This window comes from Porites lutea, chromosome 2 (genome assembly GCF_958299795.1).
Source record: "Porites lutea chromosome 2, jaPorLute2.1, whole genome shotgun sequence".
NCBI lineage: Eukaryota > Metazoa > Cnidaria > Anthozoa > Scleractinia > Poritidae > Porites > Porites lutea.
This window is the reverse complement of record NC_133202.1, coordinates 47,354,071-47,376,304: the sequence shown is the minus strand read 5'-3', so window position 1 is coordinate 47,376,304 and position 22,234 is coordinate 47,354,071. Positions and strand designations below refer to the sequence as shown.

The 22,234-nt window shown below is 44.8% G+C and overlaps 1 protein-coding gene across 1 annotated transcript in view; it reads left to right on the top strand.

Annotated features, from left to right (window-relative positions):
• The window catches only part of LOC140928852 (uncharacterized), a 43,514-nt gene extending 21,615 nt beyond the window's left edge, over positions 1–21,899 (top strand). Inside the window, exons 6-15 of the mRNA XM_073378655.1 lie at positions 12,224–12,397; positions 13,091–13,248; positions 13,473–13,645; positions 13,970–14,147; positions 14,599–14,869; positions 15,538–15,833; positions 16,266–16,520; positions 17,818–17,940; positions 18,662–18,709; positions 21,014–21,899. Of these exons, the coding sequence (XP_073234756.1) occupies positions 12,224–12,397; positions 13,091–13,248; positions 13,473–13,645; positions 13,970–14,147; positions 14,599–14,869; positions 15,538–15,833; positions 16,266–16,520; positions 17,818–17,940; positions 18,662–18,709; positions 21,014–21,736 (2,399 nt within the window). The 3' untranslated portion in view covers positions 21,737–21,899. The remainder of the gene's footprint in view (positions 1–12,223; positions 12,398–13,090; positions 13,249–13,472; positions 13,646–13,969; positions 14,148–14,598; positions 14,870–15,537; positions 15,834–16,265; positions 16,521–17,817; positions 17,941–18,661; positions 18,710–21,013) is intronic.
• Positions 21,900–22,234: the final 335 nt, after the last annotated feature.

Genomic DNA, 22,234 nt, shown 5'->3' with positions numbered 1-22,234 from the left:
TAACCCGACCATCACTCGGTCAGGAAATCGACCCACAAACACATTGTCTTGTTCCCACTGGGTGGTGCGTCCATCGAAGGAAAAGGTACGGATTTCGCTCCGCACCACGGGGTAGCGGGCAATCTGTTTGCCCAGCTGTCTTTCTTTCTGCAGTCTCACATAGACACTGGCATTCAAGGTCACTTTTCTCATCAACAAAGTGACTTTGATGTCTTCTGGGTGAATGGCTGGAAATTTCTTGGCCACCAAGGTGCCTTTGTTGGGGGTACCTAGCAAATAGACAGTGTTGGGGTTGAGGAAGAGTTCTATGTCCATCTGAATATTGGGGACCAACAATTTGCCTGTCTTAAGGGGTGCCAAATGGGGACGGATGAGGAAGGTGTGCCAATGCTCAGTCAGTAATCGGCTCGTCAAGGCTCTCAATTCTGTATTGCCACTCCAGTTGGCATTTGTAGGGACATCCGAATTGGCGGCGGTGGCTCCCATGACATTCACCACATTCAACTGATTGACCCATCCTTGCGGGGCTAACTTGGTGGCGCCTTCTTCTCGGTTGTAGTTCAGGAGGGTTTCTAGGTAGGCTCTGTAATGGTAGGTGTTGCTCTGTTCCGTCATGAGGACCCCATTCATGCTCAAGGTGATATCTCGAAAGATGGTGTGTCCAAAATTGTTGACGCAGTACACATGTCTCGATTCGTTGCCATCCGAGATGAGCAGCCCCTCATCCAAGCCAGTATACCCCGCGGCTGGATTGGTCAGACGGACTTTGACTTTGAATCGGAGAGAATTGGTGTCGTAATAATCGTCAGAGCCCGGGATGGAGAACGTGATGGGCTGGATCCCCGTCAAGGCGGGTTGAAACTCCACCTCCCGAGAGGCTTCGTACCGATAATCCACATCGGGCACATCAAACAGTTGGAGCGACATGATACGGTCTGTCCCTGGGTTCAACGTCGTCCTCTTTTTATACCTTTTCGCAGTCTGTACCAATCATGAATGGGATGGGCGGAGGGAAAAGGGCGATGAGGAAAATCGATGTGGATGCGTTTTTTTAACTTGCGGAAGACGTTGCCCCCTTTCATCCGTTCCCTCCTGGCTTTGGCTTGGTTGGCCCATAACACCTGTCTGAGATCCCCCCCTTTCATCTGGCGCGCATATCGAACCATCCTCTTCTCCATGTAGAGGGGGTCCGTCAGGCGGGAGGAAGTATACATCAAGGGATAGCGCGCCGTCATGGACTTGCCAAAGATCGTGCCCCCGACTTGGTACGGCGAGATGAACCGTCCACGAGCGCGTTGCCGTCGAATGCGATTTTGCGTTTTGAGAAAACCACCCACGCGTACCATGTTTAACGTCCAAAGATGTCCCGTATACGTTGAGTCGCTCTTTTATAGGTTTTTTTGGCTTGGTGTTCGCCGGCCGCCCAGGCCATGGCAGGGGCTTTCCGTTTTAAGCCGCGGGTGAGTTGCCCACGTTGATCCGCCCATGTGGCCGCAGCACTCTTGCCTCGTTGAATATCTTGTAATCCCGCTTGGGCTTGCTGCAGGATCATAGGCCCAGCCAGTTTGATCAAGTCTTCGGCTAACCCTTTCCCGTCTTGCGGGGTGAGCACGGGCGTGTGGTACCGCGTTAAACTGCCTCCGCGCATTTTGTCGGTGTCACGTCAAAGGTGCTTTTGGGTCCCTCGAGTGGTGCGAGTGGCTTTTTATAGCTGTTTGAGACCGATGGTCACCAAGGTTTTGCCTGGGGGTAAGATGGCCAGGGGTCCACCGGTACTGGCAATTTCCACTTCTAAAATATCCAATTGTTGTCCTCGCACTTTGATCCATTGATGGTGCAGGGGTTCCGCCGTGCTTTCCCCATCGCCGGTTCTCAACAATTGCACTTCCCGCAACAGGGGAAACTTGCCACTGCCCACCACCGTGGATTCCACCAGATCCGAATAGACCATGACGGTGCGTTTACGGGTCCCCACAATCTTTTCAAACGAGGCATCCAGGTTATTCAACTGCCATTCCACTATCAAGGACAATTGCAAAAACTTCACACCATCATGGATCCGAACCTGCATGGGATCATGTTCAATACTGCTAACAATATTGCCAAACATCAAGGTGGGATTGACGGCCTCGTATTGCACACCTTCCCAGTTGTAGGGCGAGCGATGGGAGTTCCCTTTGGGTGGAGTGTCCGAATCGTACGTCTTGATGGGCAGAGTATATTGCAGATTGGGCCCTAGGTAATACTTTGTCGCGTTGTTGACTTTCTTTTCCTCTACCAATCCAAACTTGAGCGCAATGTCCAGGTTGATGAAAAAATCAGTGATGGCTTTCTTGTCCGCTTTCAATAAATCCGTGACGGGAAGGGCCTTAATCACCAAGGTACCTTTTTTCCAGATCAGTCGGGGCATGGCGTTTTGTTTGGCACTGACAATAGGTCTTTGGTCAGGTTCCGCGACCAGCCACCGCATTTGTTCCGCCAACACATTGTGCATCATTTTGTTGTGCATTTCTTGCATCACGCGTTTCCAAAACTGACTCCCTGTCGCCACGATTTGACTCGCGTTCATGATCTCTTCCAATTCCAACACGCAGTCCACGGTTTTCACCTCGACGAATCGGTATATCCCCGTCACCCATTTGCGGATCACATAGTTCATTTTGAATTTGATCACTTTGGTATGAGGATCCGCAGCGATGATGGCATTGCTCTGGCCTTGATCCGGGACGGTCAGGGACATCAAGGAGGCATGCCACCCCGCGCCCGGTAACACCAACCGTTCGGGCAATCGCACCTTGAAACTGTTGTTGGCATTGTTGGGAAACTCGTTGGTGGGATCGCTGACCAGCGTCAGGCGTTTAATCTCACTCATGATAAGGAGTGGTCACATCCAAGCGGGGAGCAGGGTCCTTTTATAGCCATTGAGCCACTTTCTGTTTGCTGCGAGGGACGCGTCCTACCACGGAATTGAAGGTCGATTGTTTGGGATGAAAACACACTTGCTGGGCAATGTTGGGAAAGGCCCGGGCCAATTCCATCAGGGTCATGCACGTCTTGGGTTTGGGGGGTTTCTTCTTGCGCATCGGAGGATGACGCCCCGCGCGTCGGCGTTGTTGTTTTTTCTTGGTGGGGGACCGCAAGGCCCCTCGTTTCTTGGCATACGCTTCGGCTCGATGGTAGGCATTGGCGTACGCCCATTGCTGTTTGGTCGGACTGGCCAATTTTTCCCACCACGGTTGGGTTTGCCGTTGTTCGGCCGCTTTCTTCTGAATGAATTTCAGTACGTCGGCGTCATTGGTGGGCGAGGGGGTGTAACTGGCGCGCGGTCGACTGGAATCCGCCTGCACCTCATCGAGAAACCGGACCCGCTTTTTTCTTTTTCGAGGCGTGATTTTGACGCGGACCATGGTGATCGGGAATCCAACTATCGTACTTGGCCGGCCACCCTTTCCACCGGACCAATAGCCGGCGTCCTTGGCGTTTCAAGACTTTTTCGACCCGAAATAACGAGTCGTCCGACACTTGTACTTTTTGAACATCGGGTTCGTAAAACGTGCCTTTTATAGGGGTGCCGTCCCATTCACTGAGTCGATACGTGACGATCGGATGACGACGGACGTGCGTGACCACAAACACTTCTTCCGTCCACCCGGGCAAATACCCTTTTTTGAAAGGACGATGTTTCTTGTTGAGACGCACCCGATCCCCGACGCGACATTTAGGCGGTGGGGTCGTTTGCTCCAATCGCTCGCCGTAGAGTCGGTCCCACACCTCTGGGACTGTTTGGGGGGTGACTTGATGCGGGGCCAGCCCAATACTGCGATGCTGGGTGTGATTGTAGGTATGAATCAAGGGTTGCAACACGTTCACGTACCGTAACGTATTGTGGGCGGTGAAATACCGGTACATGCGTTGTTTCAACGTGCGATGCCATCGTTCCACCACGGAGGCCTTGCTATCCCCAAACGTGTAAAAATGATGCCACCCCTGTTGCTTGAACCAGGCTTGCACTTTTTTATTCAAAAATTCTTTGCCTTGATCCGTCTGCACGCGGAGTGGTCGTCGCGGTGAGGCTTGTCGACGAATCTTGTCCAACCCTCGGAGCATCTCCGTGCTGCTTTTGGATTTGATGGGGACGGCCCAGGCATACTTGGACAGAACGTCGATCACCGTCAACAAATAGTTGTTGCCCTGATTCCATCGACGGAGTTTTTGCATGTCGACCAAATCCATTTGCCATTGTTCGTCTCGGTCAAAGACCAACGTGGGTGCGGTGGGAAACCGTGTCCGTCGGGGTTTGTGGAGGGTATAACTCAACACCGATTGGAGAATCTGTTGGGCTTGCGGGGTTTTCAATTTATGGGCTTGGGCAAAGGGTCGGACCCCGCCCAAGGCCCCGGGTTGCTGGGGATCTTCGTAAGCGCGTGGCCACGACATCAAGACACTGACACACACTCGTAGCCAATCTCCGTCTTTAATAGTTTTTTTCACACACCTACATGCTTTTTTTTTGTTCAAAACAACACCGAGCTACCAAAGTTCTTATGCAAATGGCGCGTCCTCTCTCGCTCCCTCTCCTTGGCTTGGATGGCTTCCCCAAACTGATTAGCCCACGGCCAATGCCTCTCCACCAAGTCCCTCTCTGAGTTTTTCAGCAGGGGAACGGCAGGTATGCCCCATGGTCTGACGGACGCCTTTTCATAGTCATGGACCTCAGGGGGTGTGTCTTTTACCCATCGTCTCAGGGTGGGTTGCGCTGTCTCTCGGGGGCACCACAGCGGACCATGGAGCCATTGAAAGTAGCCACAGGGGTCTTGGCCTGGGAGAAAACTGCCACAACTGAAAAACACTTTCTGGTAATTCTTGCTGGTTCGGCTCAATTTCATCCTAGGGACCAACCCACATTTGCACTTGAGCTCTCCTCGTTGCAATCGGGCCCGGACTTGAGGGTGCGTGTCTTCTTTCAATTTCTCCATCATCATTTCCCGACTATCTTCAAACAAATACACGGGACATCCTGCTAAGGGGCACTTGAACCTCAACTGGCCAAATTGGGTCTCGGGGTTAACGCATTGGAGGATTCGATGAGGATGAAAGGGGCACGTTTCATACAAGAGCTCGTTCAACTGGGTCTCCATCTGATCGAGGTCCTGGTCTTCCTGGGCAGGATCCACCTGAGATATCCCTTCCTCTAGACACTCTTCCTCATACTCTTTCAGGGTGCCCTCCATCAAGTCGTTCACGGAGGAAACGGGTGAGACGATGGGGGAAGGGGTGGGTGGTGGGTCTGCTCGGGGTATGGCGTTCAGGGCCCACACGAGTTCACTGGTGGGGTTTTGGGCGGCTTTCCTGTCTACGGCTAACGCTTGGGCTTCCTCCGCTTCAGCTCGGGGCAAACCGTTCAAGGCCATTTCGTGTTCACGGGTGGCTTTCATGTCTTCTTTTTCCCCTTTGGGTTTCTTACTACTCACTCGGCGTCGTTTGCGTCCTGTGGGCACCGCGGCAGGTTGAGTGGCTTGATGTTCCATGCCTGAGCGGAATGATTGGGGTGCACATCTGGCCTGCCTTTTATAGCCCATGTCCCGGCATCTCGTGATCCTCATACGATCTGGTGTCCACCAATCCTGACTCTACTTGAGATCTCGTGAGAGTGGTGTGATCGGAGGGTTCACCAATCAGAGCCCACGCTTTCTGTTATAAAACAAGACGTGATTCGTTGGGGTCTCATTCTGTCCATGGAATGTGACGGTTCATTCATTTTCAAGGAACTTCCTATCGTAAGTGACCATGGCGTTGAACCAAGTGGGTCTTTTGGCGTACAGTCAGGGGTTTGCCCTTTCCCGAGACGAGTATATTATTCGAGAACTGGCTTTGTGTGACTGGACAGGGCATCATCATGTGTTGTTCAAATACCTGTTACCCCATGGTGTGTCCTACGAACAATTATCCGAGAAAGCCAAGAGGCGGGTCGATCGTCAGACCCGGACCGTGCATGGGTTGCCTTTTGAACCGTCTACGGTGTATAACCGCCATGAGTTTCATCCCTATCGGCAGATCCAGGATGATCTCACCCGTTGGTGTCACCAGTACCTGACCCCCCAACGGAATCGAGTCGGGGTGTTCACCCTCAATGGTCTGTATCGACTGTGCCAAGAGAGGTCGACCCCCCTCGTGGTCTTGGAAGGACAGGGGTGCCCGGACTTGGCCAATCTTCCTATTGCTACTGCCAATGTGATGGCCGCTAACGATCAGGGGCGTAATTGGTGTATGGACCATACTGAGGGAGCTCGTGAAAGTGGGGTCTGGCATGATCATTGCGCGCATGTCCGGGTTTGTCAAATGAGTGGGTGGTTACGTCGCCACTCCCATGTTTTACCCACCCTGTACCAAGTCAATGCCCAACGCGTCTTGTGGCAAAAACGATGCGATCGATTATTGGATGTGATCTTATGCAACCCTTGTAAGGACGACAAAGACAAGGCCTTCGCTCGAGGACAAGGCCTGGATTGGATTCCCGATACTTGCTCCAACTGTCGCCATGCCCGTCGTATTTTCGAACAAACGGTCACGTGTCGGGAATGGCAAACCCCTTTGTTGTACGCGGACGATGAACCGCATACCTTATGGGCGTGGACACCCTTATATCACCCTAATCACTGTTAATTTTTTCGATAGACCATGCCATTGACGATTTACACGGGTGGTGCGAAAGGCGTGGACACGCATGTGGAACGATTATGTCAGCTGTATGGGCACGCGTGTGTGGTCGTCATCCCACCCTGTCACCCTCGAGCCAAGTCTCTCGCGCCTTTGACGCAATCGAAGTTGGACGCCGCTACCCCCACTGTGACCCAGGCCGCGTTTCGATTGGGTCGACAAGTGCATCATCCCATCAGCCTTCAGTATATCCAACGCAATTATTATGTGATCCAGCCCGCGTCTTTAGTCTTGGCCGTGGGTTATTTTGACGCGTTGCACAAGCATCTCTTGGGCGGCACAGGCTGGAGTGTGGTCATGGCCCAGCTCTTAGGCAAACCCCTCTATGTCTTTGATGTGGATCGGGAAGAATGGTTATGGTGGAATCCCGCTCTAGGTCACTATCAACCCTGTGAAGGCATGACTGAGGACTATATTGCCCTCCCCACCCTCCAAGACAAGACCGCCATTGTAGGCACGCGGGAAGAAGACCCAGCGATCTATCCCACCCTGGAGGCTTTATTTAAAAAACAAATAAAAAGACACTGATATAGAACACATCACTTGTTTTTTTAATGAATATCGATGACAATAAAATTCATGGCTGCTGTGACATTCATGATTAAATCAAGTCTCTTCATCACTTTGTCTACTGTATCGTAGGCGGGTTTCCTCCTGCCAATCATGACGGGGCGTTGTCCAGTGGGACAGTGAGTGAGCTGGTGACGAATGGTGTCAATCACAAACGCAATGCCCTCGTTCATCAAGCGGTCGAGGTTGGGGGATGGACGCGCCATCTCCGTCATCATGCCAATCTGAAACCCAGACATAAAAAATTCTCAACGTCAAGGTCATAAGAAGACCAAGAGTCAAACCACCTTTTTTTACTCACCGAGAGCCGGTGATCCATGAGGCGGTGGCAATGGTGGCAGCCATTTTTTCGGGGGGCATGCAACCGCACCACCACTTGGTTCCACCAACGACCTTCGCCCAGGTGTTGAGGAAACCCCGTCAAGTCGCATTTGGGCAGACCCTTGAACTCCTGCACCACTTTCTTTCGCCTGTCCATCGTGTAGAAACACTCGACCCAAAACATAATCTTAATTTGGACTTCCAATGGGAGCACGCGGCCAAACGGTTTGTTCTTAGGATCGACCAACCCTCGGCAGTCCATTCTGACACAGTGAACAACTTGGCGATTGACCTCTCACCGTGGTGTTCCCTTGTTTATCCTCCAGTCTCCACCAATCACGCACTCGCGCTAGACCCCCTGGTCCAGGGAGGACAAGGTGTACCCATGGGGGGGTCCCCCTAGAGTCTCCTCTCGTTTCTAAACACCCCACGTGATGGCTCTCCACTCATCTGATTCGCTGGTGGCGTCTCTAAAGCACGTTGCGCGCCCTGTGTGGGTTCATTCCAGTTTGATCCGTTGTGCTGGTCAAAATGGTGAGTTCGCTATCGTCGATTGTGCTGTACTCTATGCCAATTGCCATGCTGTTCGAAGCCCTGAAGATGTTGTGGCACACGCCTCTGAAAAGTGACTGTCTGCGCGCCTTTTTCCGAAGATGTACGCACGAGGAACTCCGGGATTGGGCCAAGACACTGCCCTGGGACCACCCTGTTGCCCGGAAACTCGATCACGAGGTCCATCGCCGACGCATGGCTGGTAAGTCTTATGGCTTTCATTTTTTTTCGGGTGTGTGGGTCCCTTTTTTTCCTCATGTCCCTTTTTTGATTCCTAGACGTGTTCAAGGGGTTTGCGTTTTTACGAGACGTGTTGTGGCCTGTCCACCTGTGCCTTTGCCCTCGACGAGCTCGACTCAATTGGGCCGCGCGGTTCTGGGTCCCAGCCTGTTCCTGTTGATTTTCATTTTTTTATTAGATTCTTGGGAGGTAGTGGAGAATCAGCCGGTGTGTCATATTTATCAGTGGGTCGCGCATCCCACCCCTGGCGGGGTCTGTAACCACTGTGAGAGGATGATGGAGGGATTGACAATAGATGATGTAATTACTGGCAACCGGGAGGGGTCCCTCACCGAAGATGATATTGTCGAGTTTGTGCAGAGTGGGGACCCCAACCATCGAGATTGGGATGATTGGCCCTTACGCATGACTTTTCGTATTAATTCGTTTCTCCGGCGCCAGGGTCCTGTGGATGACCCGGATTTGGCCGCCTTAGGGTTTTTAGAGGAGGATTAATTTTAATTTAAATTTTTTTACAGCCACGCATTGTTTGTTGCGTCATCATACGCAATGGATCCGCCCTTTGCAAGCCGGTTTTTTTCGTACCAGTATTCCTGTCTTGATTCGACTTTCCACCTCTTTGTAGGCTTTCATTATACATTAAAACATTATGGAGGATGGATTAGACCCGTGCAATTGCGATGTCATTATAGTACGGTTCGATGTGTAATTAGTCTTCATGAAACGTTTCAGATGTGATTTCCACGATGGACGAATGGGGGTGGATCATTGCCGTATACCAACGATACCATATTCATACTGTTCGTCATTTTGTGCAATACTGTAATCATCCATAGTCTTCATGAATTTAGCCCATTATTATTATTAATTTTTTTCGTAGATTCGCTTACCATTCTCAGTACCCACCAGGTTCATGGTACTTCCGCTGCATGGTGTTTCCTCAGTAGCATCGTGCAGTGGTATACTGGATCGGGACTCGCCCTTCCATTACCGAGACCCATTAAATTACTCTGTTGTCGTTGTTATTTGAATTTTCGTCGTGCCAGTGACTTACATGTGCCCTGTTATTGGTGTGAGTTGTTGCAAGGCATGGGCTACCCACCCCGTCCTTAAAACATTTTTTTTATTTTTTTCAGATTCTCGTTTTGTCATACGAGCCATTTATCTCCCTTTCCTTTTTCAGCCATTGCCGAGGTGATAGACCAACATTCCAGGTCCCTTCAAAATTTGACGGGCCAGTTATATTTTGTTTGTAAACGCTGCTGGATTTATTTACGGCACGTGTCCACCCTCCATGAACCTTGTCGGGGCTGTGCCATGATGGACAGTATGGATTGGGAATTTTGAACACCCGGCAGGGGGAGGTCTGCATGGTGGCGCCACCCCTGCTGGATGTTCATGAATATTTTTTTTTAATTAGATTCCTTTTGGGTCTTACAAGATGTTATGATTTTCCGAAGCTGGCCTATCCCTCACAAACTTTGTATTGTCAATCATCAAGGATGGTCCAGCTTACTTTATCTGTTCAAACTAAAACGTTAATTTTTTTCCTAGAAACGCTTTGGATCTTTCAACATTTTAATTTTAACCAAGACTGGATGTTACTTGAATTATTTTGTGTATAATCTTTTCCGGGCGTGACACCACGAGGGCGTCACACACGTCCCACTTTGTAATTAAGATTTTTTTGTTTTTTTCCAGTCAATCATTGGACAGTAAGACACCGCCTCGTGCGTGCCAATGGTCGAGTGTTTTTGATTCAGTTTGCTTCTTGGCTCTAACCACCCCTCTTTTAATTCGTTTCAGCCGCCCATTCTAGTTTACAATTTCATTTACTTAAACCGTGGTCCTTCGCAGGATTCAACCATTATATTCCATGGCCACATCCGCATCACATGACTTCCATAGCCAAGTGGCAAACATCCTTTCTTATGTTTACTTATTAAAGTCAAGGGCGTGACGTCACTAGGACCTCACATACGTCCCGGATGTAACTTAGGGTTTACGTGATACGTCCATTAAAACCAAGGCAGTGATTTGGTTCTCCATAGAATGTGTGTTTTTTATTGACTTCCGGGGAATGCGAGGGGATTGGGGCTTTGGTTTGAGCGTCCCATTCGTACCCAGGTTTTACGCGGTCCTTCAAAACTATGCCAAATATGCGGATCCATCTCTCGGGTGGGGTCACGTGATTTTTATGCCCATATTTGGGAGCTTTGACGTCACTTTGGTCACATGGGCTGTATGCTTGATTCTGATTGGTCGAGAAAATTTTTGCTGCGCTGTGATTGGTTGGGACCCAGTGGAGACCCCTTTACTACTGTCTCTTCTCTCGGTTTTCAGCAGTATAACCACTTCAAGTATTAGAAGATATGTTTATGCGTACGTATGCTAGTTCTCGAGTGAAAAGAAAGAGCTTTTACAGAAAACGTGAACTCCAGATGTTTTTTTGATTTCCGGCGGCCATATTGGTGCACCAAAACGGTGCACCAATATGGCGTCTCTATACAAAGCTCTACAAAGGTGCGTGAAACGTTTCGGCAAATAACTCACAAACTGTGGGCCAGGAAGACCTGAGACTTGAATAAAATTGTATATATATTAGTCTTTTATAGCATGTAATTTTCTTGGCTTCTTCCACTGGACGGTTTCCAATTTAATTTTTTGTTGCGTGACAGTGAAAACGATCTATGTAACCGCGTGGAGCTGCACTTGCCGTCTCCTATCCCGACTATGGCTCCTGGCATTGTAAGATTTTGTCCGTCGAATTGAATGATCACCATAAAGGTTGTCTCGTTGGATGCTCGTCGCCAAATGGTTATTTTTCGATCAATGTTTCTTGGCTGCCGTAACAATAATTTTTGAGCGCCAGTGCGGGCTTATGAAATAGTTCAGTCGAATCTCTTCACAACGGCCACCTTGGGGACAGAAGAAAGTGGCCACTGTGGCGGGGAAAAGGCCGTTATGGGAAGGTAGGGTGGGTTAAGGGGTGAAATATGACAATTATATTTTACGAAGTACATGTTTATTGTGCTAACTTCATGCTTGCTGTATTCCATTAATGGTAATCCAGTCATTGGAGAAAAAAATGGATTTGGACGAATTTGCTCCTTGCAAATAATTAATATGTCGCAAAAATGTAAAAACTGAGGAGTAAATATGGGGCAGAGACGGGATATACCACATTTGCGAACCAAAAAACAAGGGTGTAAATAACTAGGCAACTATGGCATTTACCATCTTAGCCCCAGATTCACACCTCTTCTTTTGCAATTTTGCGACTTATTTGCAGGGAGCAAATTTGTGCTAATCCATTTTTTCGTCCAGTAAAGCATATATAATATATAGATATAAAATTCACAAAAAAACATGAATTAGTGTTTTGTGTCAAAATGTGACAACAGGAGAAAGGCTCGCAACGTCCGCCATAAGTATCGTAGACAATTGTATTCTTGCTGCAGCAGTATAAATGGAACCAGAAGCATGCTTCTGATGGAACACAATCAAAATACGATTGTCGCGATTAATCATCAACGCCTCATACGGATCAAATTTCAAGACCATACTAGACTTTTTCATCAGTCGCTTATGAAAAAACTGGCCGTTGTCGAGAAGCTATATTTTGGCAGTCGGGGGCACGTTTTAGTGGGTGTTGCCGTTTTATAGAGGTTTAAACAAAAGAAAAATGAGTATGGAATGTTCGCCGCGACAAAAAAGAAAGAAAGAAAGAAAAAGTAGCCGTTTTAGAGAGGTAGCCGTTAGTGGAGGCTCGACTTTATTTTTAAGGTAAAAAATACCAAGGGAGTTGCCACTTTTTCATTAGCAGAAACAGGGACTGCGTGTACAAGCACCGGAGATGAGCGGAAAGCAATTCCTCTTTGCCTCCCAAACAACTGCAAGTGGAATTCACAAGCCCGTGAGTATACGAAAACAGAAGAACAGCGCTCATCGCTGTATGTGGTTGAGGAAGCAATTGAGAAGCTCAGGGAAGTCAAAGGTACGTGACCGCTTCTTCCCATGGATTGTCGGCGTTTTTAATAAACCAACTGATTGACCGAAAGTGAGGTCATTACAGGGAAATCTCAGACTGAGGCCTTGACGTCGTCGTAATGACCAAACGGACGACACGAGGTTAATAAGTTATTTATTATATGGCTTTTTTAGCCCTATTTATATAAAACACTGGACGTAATCGAGCCTGCGATCAGTTAAAACTAATAACAGGTCAGCATATAACTTTAAAAACACACTTCATCTCAAGAAGTAATGCACTTGAGCCCGCGGTACAGTCATGTGACACTGGTTAGGGCATAGACTTTTTGACAGCTATCATGCGACCACAACATGGATGTCCACTATCAAGTTAAACACGAATTATATATGCCTTGGACACCTAACCACTAATGCCCGGTCATTACATAGAAATCTTGCCTCCTCAGCAGCCAATCAGACCGCGCACTCTACTGTAGCCATAAAAAAAGCAGTTTTTACGCTCGCCCTTTGGTCATAATGATATATTATTTGAAAAATGAAAGAACACTTTTCAATACTTTCTTCGGGTTCCTGACAATAAAAAACGAAGGATCTTCATCGCGCGGCTAAATAATCATTAATGGTGCCTTGCATGGTTTGTGTAGGAATTCGTATGGGTTTTATGTTTCTTGTTGAAAAGCTTCTCACTCTTTTGTAGGTCCAGTGTGCGTTGTGTCAATCGCCGGTCCATACAGAAAAGGAAAGTCGTACATTTTAAGCGAAGCTTTTGCTCAGCCAAACGTTTTCCCTCTCGGACATGAAATGGTTGCAGAGACCATGGGAATATGGCTGTGGATTGTACCAGAGAAATACAAGGTAAGCAACAAAAAAAAAACAAACAAACAAACAAACAACATAGCTCGTAGGATTTAGTTTCATCCAAGTGTCCTAAACTTTATCGTTATTCAGGTCACTACACAATCAACATTTCTTACAAATTATTCCAAATGTTACGTGTAATGGTTCTCTCTGTTGGACAATAAATTGTATTAACGTATGGTTGGTGGGAAAACCCTTATTGTTCGCTGTTTTACTTCCAGGATTCCAATGGCCAGGAATTCACGGTGGTGCTACTAGACTCAGAAGGGATCGACGCTGCTTCCAGTGTTGGTTACGATGATAACCAAATATTCACTTTGACGGTACTACTAGCTTCCGTGCTTATTTACAACTCACAAGGCGTCCCCACGAGACGTGATCTCGAAGGACTAGAGTATCCTTTACTAACCCTTGTTTATCTTTATTCTCTCTCTTATTGCTCTTTGAGTAATTGCTTGGTTTGTTTGTTTGCTTGTGATTTTTAGGGGAAGAAAAAAGTACAAAAAAGTGTATAGCTCTCTTAATGGACATTTCATTGTGTCTTTATTTTCTTTCATGATACCTCCCTTGTTTGGAAAGACGAGTGTATACTACACTAGTTGGTTGAAAAGGAGGGAGATTGAAGGGGAGATTTTTTTTTATTATTTTGAAACGGTAGTGAGAAAATAGTAATATAAGAAATTAACTCTTATGCATAATTTTCCTTAACACAAACTAGTTTTATAACAAAGCTGTCTCAAAGAATCCAAGTTAGATCAAATCAAGGGGTTGGTGTCAAACAAAAGGAAACAGAGTTATTTCACCGAACGTTTCCTTACTTCCTCTGGCTGCTGAGAGATGTAACGCAAGCTATTCCACGTGATTGCAAGGACTTGAAAGATTACTTCTTAAAAAAGGTAAGGCGTTAAAATTGCAAAACATTTACATCAGGCAATGCAGTTGTTGTAAAGTGGTTGAAAATGTGTGTTAAGTACCAATCGAATGTATTGTGTCCCGGGGTTGGTTCGTCAAAACATGGTGAAGTTAACCCAGGGTACGCCGAATTATAAGCAAGGCTGTAAGGTCTAGAAAAATGTAAGTGGAGCTTTTCATATGAGTTAGGTCTTTACTCCGAGATTCTACCAGTTTAATTATGATATCATACAGCATACAGTTATAAGCTGAACCGGGAACCTATAATGAAAAAGATCGATAAAATCATGACAAAAATTTAATCCTTGGTTTATATTCGTTGATCGAGCTGTTTTCGAGGCTTTTTCATAAATTTAGCCCTCTGTTTCCGGTTTCCCTATCCTTGGGTGCGGCTGTCTCATTCCGGTTTGTTCAGTCTTTTTTCCCTTTTCGTAGGTTTTTAGAGACCAAGATTCCGCATCATTGTCATCATCTCGCCATCAAGACCAGCAAGTAGCGGAGAGCATTCTGCGTTACTTTTCTGGTTTTGAAGCCTTCTACTTGCCACCACCTACGGCTGAAGAGGACATAATGAGAACCCTCAACGAAAATAGGAGTCGAGTACGACCTCAATTCTTAACGAAACTGGAGGAATTTAAGACCCTGCTTAAGTCTACTCTGTTTCCAAAACGCAGCTGCTTTGATGGACAGCTGGTGACTAGAGAAGGTAACAGGTCTTTTTATACTTTTAGGATAGAGTGAAGAATCAGCAAATCATTTGGCATAGTGGTTATATCAGTGGGATGAGATACGAACCAGAATTTGCTTTTGTTGTTGAATTTATATCAACAACAATGCGTTATTTTAACTTTTCATTCATACCCTGATGGGCTACTTTCTCATTTGATTTTTTTCCTACACTTAGTGAGTCAACCAATTAACACAATTAAATACAAATTACAAAGAATGTCCATGGAAATTACATATGGTGGGGGTAAAAATAATTTCACTACAAATATTACCTAGCGAATACAAAGCAAACTGTGTATGCTTCACATGTTTCGAGTAAATTAGTATCCATCGTAAGAATCAGTGATTGCTCTAAACTAGAGTTCTTTGAGTTGATTTTTTTTTTCAGGGTATTTTAGACTGTTAAAAAGTCCCTAAGTGTAGAATACGCTTTACAACGCGAGATGTTCAAACTTGTGATTTGTGCACTACTTTTACCGTATTAGGAAAGATTTGACATTGTAGTCAGCTGTTTTTCTCTGATCGTTTTACCTTGTAAGTAGTAAATAACTAAACATATATATATATATATATATATATATATATATATATATATATATATATATAAAACTAACTGAAGAGAAAAATTTCACTAAATAATGACAGGACTTGCTGCTTTGATCACTCTGTACGTGGAAGCCATTAACACTCCTGGTGCTGTTCCAAACGTGCAGTCCGCATGGGAGACGTTCGTGGAAACAAAATGTATCGACGCCAGAAATGTAGCTCTGGATATTTACAACACTCGTATGAGGGAGGTTTTGTCCAGTAAGCTCCCTTGCGACAATGATGAAATTCGCGAGGCACATAGCGATTCGCTAGAAGAGTGTCAACGACAGTTTATGGCCGAAACCACTGGTATATCCACTATAACAACTGAAAAGTATTTACGGTTGCTAAAGGTAAGGTTTAAATGAACCTTTTGATATCTTTAAGGAATGCGATTGGGGGGGATGAAATAAACGAAAAAATAATGATAATTGTAATGATATTGACAATAATAACGATGATGATAAAAATGTTGGCAATGACAATAATGTTGATGATTACGAAGACGACGACGACGACGATGATGATGATGATGATGATGATGATGATGATGATGATACGTGAATAAAGGTGATTCATAGCTATGCCAAGATGCTTTTTCCAGTTACTAGATAAGAGCAATAACATCTACATTACAGTGTATGTACATATCATGGTTGAAATTCATCTAACATGTTGCGATTTTTCCCCACATTTTCTTGCCTCTCAGGAAGTAGTTTTTTGTTAACGCTCTACGTAGAATTTTGTCTGATTTCTTCTCCCCTTTTATGCCTTCTTTTATTCAGCAATCGTTAATCCAGAAGTTGACTGAATGGCAGACTGAGAATACCCGGTTGACCAAAGAACTCTGTTATGATTTGTTGTCTAAATTGAAACGACAACACCTGGATCCAATCCTTCGTCAACTACAAGGGCATGGTGGATCGAATTTGTCTTTCGACGACATAATTGGAGTATACCATCGCATCAAAGACCACTATGAAGGACAAGCGGTTGGAGCAAAAGATGTGATCGCAGCAACTTTTTTTGATTTCCAACCCGTAAGTATTTCGTCACGGTTAAACGTACTTCATGCCGCATTTGACCTTGTTGTGGCTTGTTCTGGTGTAAGGTTAGCATTATAGCTTTTCCTTGTCCTTTTTTATTTTGTGTCATCTTGTTTTTATTATTGTTGTATTAGTTTTTATTTGTTCCATTTTTCCAGTTCGTAATGTCCTCGCTCATGCGCGTTTTTTGTCAGTTCTTCACACATGTCCAATATACACAAACGGATACGATTCGTCAAACTGATGGTCCATTGGTACCAATGGTACCAATAGAAAAGGGTGTCATTCCAATGGTTCTGTTGGTGAATATGCATCTCATTAAGGGGACTTTGATTATTTTCCCATGTGACCTGGCTGGGTACAGGGCAATTCCAATGGTCCATTGGTACCAATGGTACGATTGGTACCAATGGAAAATGATGCCATTCCAATGGTTCTATTGGTCCAAAACAAGTTCGCTTTTACACCAAGTAGAGACGCGCTAATAATTATTATGAATATTCCTCGTTCTATAAGCCAACCACGCAATGACAAGTTCGCTTTTACACCAAGTAAAAGCGCACTTTAATTATTATGAATATTGCTCGTTCTATAAGCCAACCACGCAATGACAAGTTCGCTTTTACCTTTTACACCGAGTAAAAGCGCACTATAATTATTGTGAATATTCCTCGTTCTTTAAGCCAACCCCGCAAAACAAGTTCGCTTTTACACCAAGTAAAAACGCGCTAATAATTATTATGAATATTCCTCGTTCTATAAGCCAACCACGCAAAACAAGTTGCCTTTTACACCAAGTAAAAACGCGCTAATAATTATTATGAACATTCCTCGTTCTATAAGCCAACCACGCAAAACAAGTTGCCTTCTACACCAAGAAAAAACGCGCTAATAATTATTATGAATATTCTTCGTTCTATAAGCCAACCACGTAAAACAAGTTGCCTTCTACACCAAGAATTCAGACCCGAAAGACCTCAAGTTTTCAACCCTCAATTTTTTGTTTCTCCATTGCGGCTGCGAGAGTGTGTAGAAAAGTTGCGTCCTAAAGGGTTTAAGTTATTTTCATGAAAATCTAATGAGAGCTTTTTCTGTCAAAAGAATGCTTTTGAATTGGACTGTCATTCTTGCTTACTCACGATTATATGACATATGATATATATATAGAAACAGCTAGACTAGCTTAGAAGCAAGGCTCCCAAACAAGTCCGCATTGAAATGAAAAAAAAAAAAAAAAAAAACCACACAATTGAGAAAAAAAAAATGATGATGATTGTAACAACTATTGTAGGAACTCGCAAGGGAAACAAAGCAGTACCTTGAAATATTGCGACAGATGAAAAACTTTGATGAAAAAGCAGCTCAAGAAATGAGAGCAAAAGCGTATCAAGAGCGAGAGAGAAAAAGGCTTGAGGTAAGTCTACAGACTAGAGCTTTGCTTCTCTGTAATGAACCTGGTATGAAGAGTAAAAAAACAAATGTGTATCAACCAAACGACTTTAAAAACTTCACAAGGATTACCTTGTGATTTTCACACTTGCCGTTATCGTTGTGGATCGTGAATTGCCCACAAAGTCGAATCAGACATTTAGGATGAAAAATTGCTACACCACAGACACATTACAGTAAACCATATTTAAAAAAAGCCTGGATGGGCTGCTCTCGATGTTAGCGATGCAGGTTCGTCAAAGTGTAAAGGAATAGAAGGAAGTTTTTCTCGTTATATCCTTTCCGTTTTAACTGAGAAAGTGAATGTGAGAAGCAAGGTGCGCTTATTCTAGGGAGGAGAAGTTGGGAGGGAGGGGGCCGGTAACATATTTGACAAATAGAGGTAAAAAGTTTGGATAAGGCCACATGTTTTTCCCGAAATAATTATCCTGAAAAAGTTAGCTCTAGATTAGAACAAGCTGAGTGTTTATATCAAGAAGTACATGCTGAAGAAGTCGCCCTGGTCTTGCTAGCATTCCACAGTGACTACAAAGCGACAGTTTTCAATATATTCGAATTACGTTCATTTTCCATCGCAATCTAACTTAACGACATTCATGCACAGAAATATGATGTGTTAAAATAATTGAGAATTACTGACAGATTATTAAACAATTAACCTTGATTTATTACCGTGATTACTTTAGGAACAACAGCTGCGACTTCAGCAAGAAAATCAAGATCACAAAAAAGAGGTATCATAAACACTGACTATTCCTTTCTTTCTTTTTTATTGTGAAAGGTTTGAACCCAGGAGTCATTTCAAAAGTAGGTTGAGTTTAGTCGTCCGGGTGAACGTAGTCCTGAAAAGGACTGTTGTTTTCGACAGTGACTGACGTTTCGACAACCCGTGGGGGAAGTCATCTTCAGAGTCAAAAGGGAGTTGTATCACGTCAGTTGATGGTATTATACTCTGGTTATTGATCTGATTGGTCAGTTACGTCGCGCTGTAATTGGTCGTCTGTCATTTAAGCCGTGATGTTATTAGCTATGAAGACTCGTAATCAGTAATTGGTGCGTTTCGATCTGTCTATTGTCAGTCAAATTGTCAGTTCTCCAGTTTTGCCTGATCTCGTCAATTAGCCGGCCGTTTGTACGGTGCTGGTAACTGTTGGCCACGATTCAGTGTCGTTTGTTCTAAGTTAGTAAACCAGCTTTCTAAAGTAAGTCGTTGATAGTAGTCTGTAGAATACGTTATACATGTCGTAGAGTCCCAGTCAATTAGATGTTTCGTCTGTAAATGGTGTTCAGCAATGTGATTGTTAACGTCACCATTCCTCGTCGCTCGTTTGTGTTCGGTCAGTCGCGTGCTAAGGTTTCTACCGGTTTCACCAATTTAAGAAGCCTGGCAGTCGCAGCATTTGATCTTGTGTACTGCTCTTTGTCTGTCTTCCCGTTTGTCTTTGTCCTTGGTATTAGTAAGCAGCTGTCCTAAAGTGGTTATCGGTTTGTGTGCAACACGTATATTGTAAGCTTCAGAGGTGCCTCTGATGTACGGTATAGTCGCTGTCGTAACTGGGTCGGAGTTGACGTTGGTCTGAGTGTTGGAATCAGTGTTACTGTGTGTGTTCCGTCTAACGAAGTCCGTGTTGTAATGGTTCTTAATAAAAACGTTGTTATCATAATCAGTCTCGTCTTGTAGGCTGTCAGGTGAGTCGCAAAGTAGTTGCGCTCGTCTCGCCAAAGTCCGGATAGTAGTCTAGCCACAAAGACAAACCGGAGGCCAGACAGAGAGCAGTATACAAGATCAAATGCTGCTACTGCCAGGCTTCTTAAATTGGTGAAACCGGTAGAAACCTTAGCACGCGACTAACCGAACACAAACGAGCGACGAGGAATGGTGACGTCAACAATAACATTGCTAAACACCTTTTACAGACGAAACACCTAATTGACTGGGACTCTGCGACATGTATAACGTATTCTACAGACTACTATCAAACAACGACTTATTTTAGAAATCTGTTTTACTAACTTAGAACAAACGCCACTGAATAGTAGCCAACACAATTACTATCACCGTACAAACGACTTATTGACAAGATCAAGCAAAACTAACTACGAGAGAACGTCTGGAGAACTGACAATTTAACTAACAATAGACGACTGCTTAACTGTGACACGAGTCTTCATAGCTAATAACATCACGGCTTAAATGACAGACGACCAATGACATCGCGACTTAACTGACCAATCAGATCAATAACCAGAGTATAATACCATCAACTGATGGGATACAACTCACTTTGACTCTGAAGATGACTACCGCACAGGTTGTCGAAACGTCAGTCACTGTCGTCAGCAACAGTCCTATTCAGGACTACGTTTACCAGGACGACTAGACTCAATCTACTTTTCTTTTTTATTGTTATCTATAGCTAATGAACGATTTGTACCTTGCACCATTTGCTTTATGAACAGACAGGCCACAGAAAAGATTGGACCTTGACCTGGGGTATGCCAATACAAACGTGTGTCCAATACCTTGCGCAAATTAAGCTTGGCAGGCTTGGAACCCAGTCTTAATCTTTAAGTTATGGACCTCTGAAACAACGTGTTTGTTTCATTTTGATTTTTCCATTGGACAGTGGTTCTAGTTGGGTGGAAAAAGGCTTTCCCGTCTTGCACTCTCCTATGAGCACCTGTTGTTGTTTCTTCTCTCGCGGTTTTTCTGACTGGACTAACTCAGAAAAAAAGAGGGACTGCTTCGATCGTCGCATGCCATGCGACAATCGAAGCAAGTCCCTCTTTTCACATCCCCCGATACTCACCACTCACAGCCTAAAAAATTAAAAGTTCAAAAATACTTTTACACAAGAACAAGATAGGGAATGAATTTTCTTGCAAGAAGGAAGTTTAATTGAGTTAGCATTTGAAAAGAAATTGGAGTGGTTAGTGTATAAATGGCGACAGCTGTTAGCCTGATTATGATTGCCTGTCTTCACATCTAATGACCTTCAACCGTTTCGTTTTTTTCTTTTCTTTTACTCTTCTTGAAGATGGAAATGTTGATCACCAGGCTAGAGAAAGAGAGGGTACAATATCGGCAGCAGATGCACAGTGAGCTGGAAGCCCAGCGAGTTCAAATGCAAAATATGATGGCAGCAAATATGAAACAAGCCGAGCAAGAAAGAGAGGCCTTCATCAAGGACAACCAAGCCTTAGAGGAGCGCTTTCTGGAAGTGCAAAGATCAAACGAAGAAAACATGAAACTGATAAGAAATATGACCGCTTTGATTGCAAGGCAATATAAAGAGAAGGAGGTTCTTAGAGAAAATGCCATCTGCAAGGAACTGCCCAGGGATAAAATGGAAGCCTTGTTAAACGAAATGAGTGAAAGACACACAGATGAGGTCAGGGGATTGCTTAAAGAAACAGATGACCAGTTTGAGGGAGCAAAGAAGCTGAAGCAAGAAACCGGTGACGAAGGGGATGAAAATACATGCCACAAAAATTTGGATGAAGTGCCCGAGATGATTAAATTGAGATCAGAGGCTGTGGAAGATGTACAGAAAAAGATAACCGAGACTCACGAGGAACAAGAAAAAGTTGAAACATCAAGTTACATAAAGACGGGATTGCAAGCTGTCGCAGTAGTAGCACCAGCGTTTGGTAAAGTTGTTGCTGCAGCTAGACCCGAATTAGCACCTGTGGCTGAAGTAGCAGGTACTGCAATTAGGGACTGCGCTCAAGGATTGTCAGAAGTATGCAGCATCATGTGAATTAACGAACCACATTCAACTAAGTAGTGGCCTATTAGGGGTGGCGTATGGTTTGCCCAAGGGTCTTACCGTCTTGTTTTTTCTTCTTTCTCTGCCATCCTTATGATGACAGCGAATTAAATGTTTATCGTCGTTGACGTCCGATGTAGATTTAAATTTAATGCTCACAACATGACTAGATCACTCCTAATTAATTTTTTGAAGGGACAAAAGGTGTTCACGCAGGAGCTGTTCAAGAGATTTTTTCCTTATCGTTTTTGATGCATGAATCTGGAACAAAAAAGATAATTAAATAAATAAATGAATGAATAAATAAGACGCTATATGCTTACCTTTAATGTTTTAAAATAAACCTGAATATAAGGCTTCTAAAAAGGCTTTATAAATTTGACAATTTTTTACCTAGAAGAATGTCAGACCACAACTGACAACATAACATTTGCCATAAAATATCTTCCCATGATATCTAGGATGATGACGTCATCAATCACGCGACTA